We start from the raw sequence: 12971 nt of genomic DNA, 5'->3' as shown, positions 1-12971 counted from the left end.
TCGGCTTGCAGCTGTATAGTTCCAACTTTGATGAAATTTTGATGTAGAGTGGTGATGACTGTTTCATTTTAGATATGTATGAATCCTGACGTGAAATTCGTTGACATGGATCATTTTAAAGTAGCTGTGCGAGATCTTAATTCTCCTATAACCTACTAACTGTACAGCTTGATAGACCAAATTTGGTCAGTACTAAAAAGGACAAGAGAAGAATGGCGCTGACTCAGTAATCAATCATACAAGAGATCAGCTATAACTTGAATATCACAATAGTAACATTTCCGATTACATTACTTTGGATAATGAGGGCTCGAGTCTCACGGGAAACATCAGACTCAAAATCTGATATACCTTAACGTTAAACTCATAACCAATGAAAGATTTGGATCCAAAGCCGAGTGTATAACGCGATGGCGTTTGAAGCGAAAGGTACTGGGTTCGAGTCCCAGAGTGATCATCAACTCTGAGATGTGGCAGGTTCATCCAGCTGACGAGTCCCAAATAGGACGAAGCAGCGCGCGTCCTGGATTCCACTGCTAGCCACTATCCATCTTTGCTTACAATAATTTATGAATGTTAATAGTCAACTTTTTTGTATCAAATCAAATAAGAAAATTTCATAAAATAAACTAATACCTAGTAATAAGAGACGAATATATGAAATTGAACGCACTATGTACACATAACTAAGCATATATGCACTTATCCACATATACATAAGTGTAGTTATGTGACATTCATGCATGGGTATACAAATCGATTGTCGATTTACATGCGCCCACTCAGTACATCCATACAATAAATGTGAATTGATTTGTATGGTGTTTTCTAGATGGAATCTTTCTAATTTTCACCTTCTTTATAAATTCATTCATTTATCAAAGGTACTTCCTTCCTTCCTTACTTACTTACTTACTTACTTACTTACTTACTTACTTACGCCTGTTACGCCTCGTCGAGGAGCATAGGCCGCCGACCAGTATTCTCCAACCCACTCTGTCCTGTGCCTTCCTTTCTTGTTCTATCCAACTTTTGTTCATTCTTCTCATGTCTGTCTCCGTTTCTCGGCGTAATGTATTCTTATTTATGAAAGATAATAGACTATCAATGAAATGAGTCAATAAAATTAAGGTGTATAGTCAGGGATTGGCAAAGCAAACACAACATCCCAATAGATAAAGAACATATGGAATTCAAGACAACTGTATGAAGGACAATATCAAAATCACAATCTTCAATATGTACGTCAAGTCAATTAGTTCTACTGTACTCAGATGAAACTTCGAGAACTACTCATACAACCATCATCAAAATGGTACAAGTATTTATAAACAATTGTCTACACAAGATACTCAATATCCGTTGACCGGATACCATCAGAAACAGTCCACTGTGAGAAAGAATGAATGAGGTTCCAAAGATGAACATTGGCTAGAGACGGATCAACTGCAGTCCCAAAAATCAATGGGAAGATTCAAACAAACAATACCAAGTGAATTCAAACTTCACCCTATTGCACAAGCAAGTGGCTATCAGGACTCAGTAGCTAAGTTGATAACGCAATGGCGTTTGAAGCGAACATTACTGAGTTCGAGTCCGAGAGTGAACATTTACTCTGAGATGCAGGTACATCCAGCTGACGAGTCCCAAATAGGACGAGGAGGGGCGCGTCCTGGATTCCACTGTTGGCCACTCTTCTCCAAATAAAGAAGAAATTAGGGAAAGACGTTGGAACTGGATAGGACATGCATTGAGGAAATCATTAGACTGCATCATAACACAAGCCCGAACGTGGAATCCTTGAGGGAAAAGGGACAGAGGAAGACGGAAGGACACTGCGTCGAGAATTGAAAGCAGACATGAAAAGAATGAATAAGAACTGGAAACAACTGGAAAGGATTGTCGAGGACAGAGTTGAATGGAGAATGTTGGTGGTCGGCCTATGCTCCTCCATGAGGTGTAACAGGCGTAAGTAAGTAAGTAAAATGGTCAACATAAATCCAAGAGGAAATGAAGATGACAACACCTACGAATACAGTGAAGGTTATCTGAAGGAACTGATATAACACTTGTACGATAGCTAGAAAGCTCACTTCTACATGAAGTAGGCGGTATACATGATGTTTAGAATGGACGATCTAACTCGGAGAGATCAACACTACCAAAAGTTATATATTCCCCTATCCTTATTACTTATTATTATTGATTGACTGATTGTCCATTGTTGTTGGATTGTGCCATGTCTTGGTTCTAGTCAGGCTGTAGTGAACGAGAACACGAGTGGAGACAATCGAATGTATTTGAGTTCAAAATTACAGATTATTTCAGTAAAATCCGACAACCATACAGTAAACAGTTAATTTGCAAACTATCAATCCCTTGCCTCAATCTCGACCATTACTTTTGCAAATCTCAGTCCATCTTCTCTGATTTCATTGTTCATGCGTTTTCATACCAATTACGTTTCACTTCCGTTCTTTCTTCATCGATCTTCTAGTGAAATACATTTTCTGCCTGCCCACCGTCATATACTACTTATATAGATGTAAGCAACCCACACCACACGGCTAATCACGTATTTGAAGTCCTGTGGAATACACACTGTTAGAGAATCTAATGTAGATATTCTTCTAAAACAAATTAACATCCTATTCGTGTAGACATGAAGATCCAAATGTTATAACAATAACATTCTAAATCTCTTAGTGACACAGTGAAATTTGTATGACAATAAAACAGTCACACTTGAAATCATGAGTCAATTAAAGCTAGACAACTATGGAAAACCTGGAAGCACTGGACGGCCGTTTCGTCCTATTATGAGACTCCTCAGTAGTACGCATCCACAATCGCGCCCAACGAGATTCGAACCCAGGACCTACCAGTCTCGCGCCAGAGCACTTGACCGATCAGTCACAATAATAATTAGATAGAACTAGATAAGCACCAATGAATAATATTATATTTGTAATTCATAATAAGCAGATCGTCAAGTATAAAAAAATCTTAATAGTTGAGATCATGAATCCATTGAAGCTAGACCACCATAGAAAACCTGGAAGCACTGGATGGTCGTTTCGTCCTATACGGGACTTCTCAGAAGTGCTCATCCACGATCCCGCCTCACGAGATTCGAACCCAGGATTCATATCCACAAAACCACTTCTGATATAAACGAAACATTAATTAATATAAATATTACAGGCAAGTATTTCAATAAGTTATTTACTCATCCTGTTACTTGTTACCTTTCTCAACTATTTTTTAGTAATAACAAATAGACATTTGATGGCATACGACCTTATTCTACCTGTTGGGGAGACCCAGAAAATTCCTTGAAAAAAAGCCAAAAAAGAGGCTCTAAAAACGCTGAGAAACATCTTGTCTAATCATCATTCAATAGCAATCTACTAGAAACATGTAAAAATTGAAAAACCACATGTCACATTTCTGATTGGGTAATTACCTATACTGCCACTATGTTTAGTGCCGTTCCAGAGGTTTCCGGGAGGTCAAGGTCATCTAAAGTGCTAGAAATACCCTACATTTTCTGTACATAAACTAACCTTGGAGTAAATCGTTCTTTCTATAATTCATGCCTTTTCTCTCATATTGGGCAATGACTAGTTTTGGAATTTAAGAAACATATTTCGTTTGTTTTGCGACTCATCGACTAGATGTACTTATATGTGAGGACTGAATCTAGTACTTATCGTTTCAACGCGTCATCCAAACAACTTTTCCGATGATACTAATTATTAAAAAAGGATACGCTTGTCAGGTAGGCTGGTCAGAAAGTGGTCAAACGAACATCGATAAACTCAAGGGCCGAATGAGAGCAAATTTATACCATTCTCCGCAATAGGATATGGTAAGAGTAAGCCGTTTAAAATGGATATCCAGAACCTCCATAGATAGCTTTTCCCAACAACGAACAAGTGACATGGGAACATCAACCTTAACAATACATCACACTTTGTCTCTATTAGTAAGATTCGATAGGAATGGCGGTAATACACTGAAACTAATCATAAAGAGGTTGTCTGTAACTGGCTTCAAATAGCTGCAGTCTAAATGTTGCTGTTACACTTCCAGGTCGTCAAACCACTTATAACCCAATTTCATTTTCAGACCCCTTGAAATAAAAAATGGAAACTGGGATATGTTGAATGCCCAAACAATCCCAGAAGCAATCAATACCGTTTGGATATATCACTGCATGAAGATGGCAAGTTTTTGTGAAACCTCAAAGACATAATTGTAAAGACAGGATCTTGTCTACTAATTCATCATATATCTTAATATGCAACACGCTGTAGATAGTAAACCATCAAGAAGCTCTATAATTATTAAATCAATTAATGATATTGCGTTACGTCCTTACTGGGAGACTACCGTCATGCATCTCCTTACGATGTTCCACTACCTTGTGGATCAGATCTTAAGGTCAAACGCTCCGAGTATGGCCCTGGACGGCCGTTTCGTCCCATTGTGAGACTCCTCAGCAGTGCACATCCACGACCTCGCCAGGGTTTGAATCTCGTGAGGCAAGGTCGTGGATGCGCACTGCTGATGAGTCCCACAATAAGACGAAACGGACGTCCAGTGCTTCCAGGTTTTCCCTGATGGTCTAGCTTCAATTGACTCACGCTTTCAACTATGACAAATGTCATTTCCTATTTTATGATGTGATATCGCCTGTGTTGGCTGGTATATAAACCAAGTATGTTTGAAATAAATGATTTATATGTTGGAAGCTGTTATTGACGTTTTGGAATCAACAGACAAAGTTTGGCAAGAGAAAGGACCAATAAAGATGGTAGGATGCTCATGCCGGTCGAACGTCATTGGTTTGGCACAGTGCTAAGATTGTACAAGTCATATTCCGCATGAGGAATAAGTCATGTGACATTAAAAGGACAAAAGACACAGCGATAACCTTATTTAGAGCTGTAGGCAAAGATGGATAGTGGCTAGTAGTGGAATCCAGGACGCGCGTCTCGTCCTATTTGGGACTCGTCAGTTGGATGTACCTGCCACATCTCAGAAATGATGTTCACTCTCGGACTCGAATCCAGTACCGTTCACTTCAAACGCCATCGCGTTATCCACTCAACTACTGAGTCCTGATAGTCACTTGCTTGTGCAATGGGGTGAAGTTTAAATTCACTTAGTATTGTTTGTTTGAATCTTCCCATTGATGTTTAGGACTGCAACTGGTCATTCTCTTATTGGCCATATGTGCATACTGTGCGTATTGCCTCGATATAGCATTATTTCACAAGCATTCAAAGCAAAGATGGATAGTGGCTAGCAGTGGAATCCAGTTTGACGCGCATCTCGTCCTATTCGGGACTCGTCAGTAGGATGTACCTGCATCTCAGAGTTGATGTTCAAACAAACAATAATAACCTCATTTAGAACTGTTCGAAATCGATTCCAGTTCTGAAGAAAAAATAATGAAAATCGAATTCTTCTTTGTTGACACATTTTCTTTTACTATCCTATGGATTGATTAACTTTCACTACTGACACTTGAAATCGAAGTTCTTCAATGAGTGACTGGTTATATTTTATACAACCTACTCAACTGCTCAACTCTAGTCAATAATTGTTTAGTTAATGGAACAGTATCATCTAATGATTAAGTCACTAACTACGAAAAGAGCCCTCATCATCACATGAGTTTGTGCATATTCCAATTTATGAAGCTCTTCAATTAACCTATTTAACATACAGACAGACAGTATTTTTCTTTAGTCTATAATTGAAAATGGCATTACTACCGAGTAAGTAATGCAGTTGTTAGGAAACGGGTACTAGGTAAGGATAGCAAATCGATTGATGAAGTAGTGAAACTTCATCATTTGAGATGGCTGGGACGCGTGGTACGTATGCCCAACCACCGACTGCCCTGACGTGTAGTGTTTTATGGTGTAGGAGTAGGTTGGAAGAAAGCTAGGGGCGGCCAGACCAAAATGTGACACAAATCCATGAAGTCACTGACAAGTGGACTGAACCATGTTGGTAGGTGTAGACTACCTGGTTGGGATTCGCGAGATGATAGCAATCGATGGTTAGAGACCTTGAATGACATGGCTCAAAATCGTTTACAATGGCGAAGGTGCATCCACTTTTTGTGTTCTCCCAAATTCTAATCTTCTGAATTCTTGACGTCTCCATCTTTTTTCTCTTTCCAAATTTATTTCACTGGATTATGCTCCTTGAATAATATCTCCAAACTCTTTCGGATTACCGTTTATACTCTTACTACTTCGACCACTATGGGATTTGAATGGACAACTGCATCTCTGTGTTAATGTGGTATGGCAACTCGAACTGATGTACGTACGTACGAAGTTCTACGTTGTGATTGACTGACTGAATGAATGAAAATGGCATTGTATTTATAAGTATAAATATATTTCATAAAAACATATCTTCAATATTACCTTCCTCATTTGTAATATTGGCGGTCTCACATACACACACACAAAGTAATGATAACAAAAAAAGAAGTCGAAGACCAAAAATGAGAAGAAACAAGGCAACAAAAGCATTAGTTACACTACTATTATTTTTGTCAGTAGTGATTCTGCTTATAAAATATCTGTATAGAATAATAGGTATCATAAATACAAGGCAACTCCATAAGTCATTAGTTTCATTGTTGTATATGCCTATGCATGTGTGTTGGTATCTCCTCCTCTTCCTTCTCTCATGTGTGCACGTGGGTACGTGCAATGTAATATCTTATTGTATTTATACATATGAACAAGGTTTTTTTTAAAAAAAAAGATCTGGATCTTCCATAGCCGATTAAAAGTTTGCTGGTACTTTACCATAAGGATTATCTGTATCCATAGGGATGCATATACGACTTTTTATACATCAATATTGGCCTATAAAACTATCATCTATCTAATGTATTCAGAGTGAAGAAGATATGCAATGGCCTATCATGAGGCTTTACCTCTGGTATCAGCATAGTTTTTTTTTGCATAATTAGCAATAAATAATGATGGTGACTTGTTGACTAAATTGTATGGTTAGCAACAAAAATTGATTAAAGGCAATAATAAATGGGCGGAGTGGGGGGAAGGGTAAGGGTTAGAGAGGCACATTAGTAAAAAATAAGCGAACTACTCAAAAAGAGTATGAAAAGTCTTGAAATAAATAGAATAGACTATTATACAAACACCTGATATCTATGTAGATTATGTATACATCAGTTTTTTGTATTGTTGAAATGAAGGCATGACAACAAACCGGATAAGGTTATCCATCAGTATAGGTAAGATATTGAATAGATCCTATTCGGAAGACAAATAAATGATGATTAAGATTATTGATTGGTAATTCATTTAAAATTGATAAGCATATTGTTGATTTCTACTACTTATATGATTATGAGTAGTAGTAGTAGTAATAATAGTAGTAGTAGTGATCAAATCCAAATGATTATTTTGAACAGGAAAAGTTGTTAATTTACATGAATTAAAATGTTTATCTGGACTACTATCATAACTAATACTATGATTATTCATAGTAGAAGGAGTAGTCATAGAATCTTGTCGATTAAACTGTTGACAATGATGCTGAGATGGTGACCATACAGCCATATTTGATGAAGATAATGAATGATGATATGTGTTTAAAGGAGTAAAAGACCCACCTGTGCATGTAGTAGTCTGTTGATCATATGTACTTTCTATACCAATTCCTGTATCTGGTGATGAATTAGTTAATTCAGTACGTTTAAGTTTAGGTGATTGTAATAATAACATAGTGGATAACGGCGAGGGAATTGTTGAATGATTATGATAATGATGCATACTGAAATCGAAATTTGTCGTTGGAGTCACTTGTTTATATGATGGTCGTGGAATAATTTGTTTCCTATCAATAGATGGAGATATTATCGTAGACTGATATAGTCGGGATGTATGATTCGTCGATACTGGTAATGGGTATAATAATGGCATAGATGGTGGTTGTTGTATTGATGATGAGGAATTCTGTGCCGACTGATGACGAAAACTTGTTGTCATACAAGACGGTTGATCTTGTGATGTGAAATAATGACCTACATTATTATTATTTTTACTAATAGTAGTAGTAGTAGTACTGGTAGTAACATTGGTGATCGTTGAAAAAGGTATAACATTTGATGGAATAATTTGTATACAATTCACTGCACTAGTCACTTTATCATTGAACATATTACTAATCGAATGGAAGGCAGTACTACTTTTATTGATATTAGTAGTATTGGAAACATTGGTTGTTTTATTATTATTATGATTATTGACAGAAAACGATGAATTCCAAACGTTTCCCACAGAATGATCCCTTTCATACATTGGTCGACTGCTAATAGATGGATGAATATGAGATGAGGATAAACTAAGATGATGTCTATCATGATGTTTCGGTGAAGATAAACTATATCCATAATCATAAGTTGAATAATTTGACACATTACAAATCGTCTTGTGTTGTTGTTGGGGTTGTTGTTGAGGTTGTCGTTGTCGTAATGGTGTGGATATAGAATCATATTCCTCTTTTGGTTCATCATAAATACACTCCTCTGTTTTATTTTCATTTCTGTGATATATACAATTCTGTTTAGATGAGGATATATTCAATGCCGACGTCGTAAACAATGGCTTCAATGAATGATTTATCCCATGTGAACAACATGTTGTTGTTGTTTTTGTTGCCAAGCCAGGTAGATATGAACAATAAGATGATAACATACCAGAATATGAAGATTGTTTATCCATAGAATGAATAGGTTGTTGAACAGAATGGTTAACAGAATATGTACATGAAATAGCATTGCTATTATGATTATTAGTATCCAATTTTGTAATATTTTGTGTTGAATAATAACCAGTTCCATTCGTTCGTACCAATGATGGTACAGTGAAATTAACACGTTCACATTCATATGTTGTTGTTGTTGCTGTTGTTGTGGTAAAATGAGGGAAACTTTCATGACAAGTAGTGGAAGAATACACAAAAGGAGTAAATGCCATTGAACTATCAATTCGACTAGTACTATTATTATTATGATTATTATTGTTAATAGTAGTAATAGGAGTAAAAGTATGTGACGAAACTTGCAGTTTATCATGATCATTTCTAATTGATGATAATGGTTGAATAGATTGATGACATGATTTTGTTGCTACGGATGTTTCAGGGAATACATAATTACCATAATTCATACCATATACATTACTATTATTATTATGAGTAGTAGTAGTACTAGTAGTAATAGTAGTAGTTTGTTGATTAGTCGATATCACTGTACTAGTTAATTGAGTAATCTCTTTTCTTTCATTCTCATTTATCCCATAGCAACCATAATCATGATATGGTTTAGGACGAATCAATAAAACCGGTGCTTTACTAGTTATTTTCATTGGTATATTAATTATCTTATTATCAATGAGATGATTCGTTTTTATGGGACATTCATTGTTCAATAGTTTGTTATTGGTTGTTTTAGTGGATAGACACCGATTATTAGTAGTAATATCAGCAGTATTATTAGTAGTATCAGTAGTATTAGTAACGAATTTGTTTAAATATGGTGAAATTGGAGCTGATAAATGATTCAAATATGTATTCTTCCCTTCATGATGATGATGATGTGGGTGTGGTTGTTTTTGTTGTTTTTGACTATGATGTAATAATGAAGATAATGAATGAGATTGCATTGGAAAATGTCCATTACGTACATAATAATAAATATCTTCAATTTCATCACATAATGCATTCATTTCATCCATTTCACTAGTAAATAATGATGATGATAAACTAGATTGTGTATGTAAATTAGTGTTAGTTAAACAATTAGCCGAATGATAAAAGTGATGATTATCAATTGATGATCTATGCATGGGATTATGAATACTACTATTATGATAATAAGTAGTAGTTGTTGTAGTGTTAGTAGTAGTAGTAGAGATAGGATTATTATGATTATATAATGTTAAATGGTTCAATATTTTTGATTGAATCTCATTCAATTGATATGAATCATTTGGTATATCATTCAATTCTTCATGCATAGTTAAAGAGGCAATAGCAGCGATACTTGATATAGCTGATTGAATAGCAATTGTATTGAAACGGCTAGTAATTGGTCCAAGTGTTCTAGTCAATGGTATATATGATGGTCCAGTATTAGATGAATGTGTAATATCTTCTAAATGTTTTATAATATATGTTAAACCTTGTACAGGATGACATGCAGCTAAAAAATGTGATACTCTAAATGCATGTATTTCAAGTTGTTGTTGATAGGCTTGACATGTTTGTGAATCAGCAACTAAAAAATTATGATGTAATAACATATCAGTAGTAACTACAAAAAAACGACTTTTGATTCCTTCATTTGATGATTCATTCTGATAAATAGATTTAGTACAATCAGATAAAGGTTCTAAAAATATCAGATCACCATGATGACATGAGAATATTTGTAGCAATGAATGCATATTGATAGAATCAGAATTGGATATAGATGAATGATTTGTATATTTTCCCATTAGAAACCATTCACTTGAATGTAATCCAACTACAGGACGTGTAATTAAGGGGAGTCGATAAGTGCTTAACAACGATAAGATACTATGAACTCCATTATCAAAAATGTTATAATCTGTTTCATTACCTGGTAATTTAATATGACTAGAATTCTTATTATGATTACGATAATTAGTATTGATGTTAATGGTGGATGTTGTTTTCACAGGACTGCACATTATTGATTTTGAAGCTAAAGATAAATAAACTAATCTAGGACCATTATTAAACCAATTCAATGCATCTTGTGAAGATAAATTTGTAATTGATGAAGCTAAAGCAGCTAATGCTTTACCACCAACAATTGCACATTGAAGCATAGAAACTGGTTTTGAACGATGACGAGCAGAAAGACGATAAGAAATTTGATCTTCTTTATGTACAAGTCGACATGATCGACAATCAATCAATTGTAATACAGTTCCAGGTCGAAGAATACCAATATTATCTGCATCTAGTGTTATAGTGGAACGATCATCTTTTTTAAGTAGTTCAGTTGAACTCATAGTAAGTGACTGAGTATTCGTTGCAAATAAACACTGAGTATCTTTTCTTAATAAAATAAATTTTGGTTTAGCAAGCCATACCGCTTTACAACTTGACCAGACAGGAACTTCTGGACAAATCTGAGGTCCATTATCAGATGGTCCAATAACATTTCTTCGTACTAATTCGAACCAAGATGGACAGCAAGAAGTAAGAACAACAGAATGTGAATAAGATGATTTCATCTGATTCACAATCGGTACACTCTGATTGTAAGCAACTTTATTATTAGATGTATTATTTACAGCATTTTGAGAACTATGATGTGATCTAGATTTTTCACCATTTGAAACAACAGAATTTGGTAATAACCATTCAGCTTGAACCAATGTTATTCCTGGAACAATTTTCATAGCTAGAGCACGTTCATTTTTAAGTACACAACGACATCCTGGCTTACGACATTCAATTTGAACAAGACGTGATGGTTTATCAACTGGATAATTTGATGAACCAATACAACTTTCTTGTTGAACAAGATCTTGAATTGTAAAACGTATTGAATCCAAAAATTGATTATAACCTATACCATCATTATTTATACGACTTCTTTCTCCATTCATATCAATACTATTACGAGTAATCCATTTAAAATGAGGACCAGAATCGTAAATATCCACAGCACAACTCATGAGATATGATATATTAAAAACATTGTACACTGTAATACAATTGATATGTATCCATACTATTATTACATAATCACGATCTTATTTCACAGGATGTCAGCATTTATGTGATCATTTTACATATATAAAAGGATAATATCTAATTCCAATTCAAACATACATAACCCATCCTAACACCGAGGGAAAGTCAAAGGTTTTAATATAATTTCATGTCAATATTCAAATGGTTTATATATTGCATCAAAACTTTCTGATAACCAATCAAAATGAAGGTCGTCTTATGGAATCCTTACAGTTTATCAATTACCAGCTGATTTTATTGAATTCTGATTGGTTATTTTTTAAACAATACAATAAATCAACCAATCAAAATAGACTATTATTCATTTCATTAGAGTAGCAGTATACAAACACAAACATGTTGACACACACACATACATTAATGTGGTATTCATTTTTTTAAATATTTTTATTAGCTTAGGTTTCTTTGTTAATTTATGAATACCTTCTGCCTATTTTAAAGTTCAGAAGGGGTTTTGTGGAGAATTTAGTATTTTCATAGTTGAAATCATGGGTCAGTTGAGGCTAGACCACCAAGGAAAACCTGAAAGCATTGAACGGCCGTTTCGACCTATTGAGAGACCTTCACCACTAGGATTCCTCAATCGCGACTTGACAGATTCTAATACGGGACACAATTTCCTCAAAACAAATACCGCTAAAGGTCGATGATATATCTTAGCTATAACTATCAACTAGCATAAAACTTATGTTTACGCTCTCTGTGAATTTCCTTCAACTATCTAACAACAAATTTGTAACAGGATAAACAGAAATATTCTGACCAGGAAGTGGGTATCTTAAACTAAGTCAACAAAGATAGAAACAAACAACTATGAAGATTTAGTAGTTTTCGTTACACACTTATTAACATATAAGTCTTTTAGTTACGAATGATTTCCGGTTACAGAAAAAAAGGAACTGGAAAATGAACATTCGTTTTAAGTTTGAAATAAGGAATTTTCGCAATATTGTCCGGTTTTATTTATTCAGTACGAAAGAGTTTTTGATTCATCTCAGTGTACCGGATATGTTCTAGAGGATGGAAACATTCATACAGTAAAGATATTGACTTATGTGATGAATTCATACATTAATAAAGAGATATCAATATGAATTAGCTGCTAATTTATTATT

General features: G+C 34.9%; 1 protein-coding gene and 1 non-coding gene across 2 annotated transcripts; one reads left to right on the top strand and one right to left on the bottom strand.

Moving 5' to 3' along the window:
- The first annotated feature begins 384 nt into the window (after nucleotides 1-384).
- Smp_tRNA_00867_Pseudo_TTG.1.1 lies at nucleotides 385-456 on the top strand. Its single transcript has one exon. It is a non-coding gene (tRNA).
- A 6908-nt stretch (nucleotides 457-7364) lies between these two features.
- On the bottom strand, nucleotides 7365-11777 carry Smp_163950 (hypothetical protein; the record flags this gene model as incomplete). The annotated part of the gene is made up of 3 exons (XM_018798504.1): nucleotides 7365-8086; nucleotides 8252-8492; nucleotides 9750-11777. 3 exons carry the CDS (start codon nucleotides 11775-11777, stop codon nucleotides 7365-7367), a joined length of 2991 nt encoding a protein of 996 aa, XP_018653439.1.
- Nucleotides 11778-12971: the final 1194 nt, after the last annotated feature.

Source organism: Schistosoma mansoni, chromosome 6 (genome assembly GCF_000237925.1).
Source record: "Schistosoma mansoni strain Puerto Rico chromosome 6, complete genome".
Lineage (NCBI taxonomy): Eukaryota > Metazoa > Platyhelminthes > Trematoda > Strigeidida > Schistosomatidae > Schistosoma > Schistosoma mansoni.
This window is presented reverse-complemented; position numbering and strand designations above follow the sequence as displayed.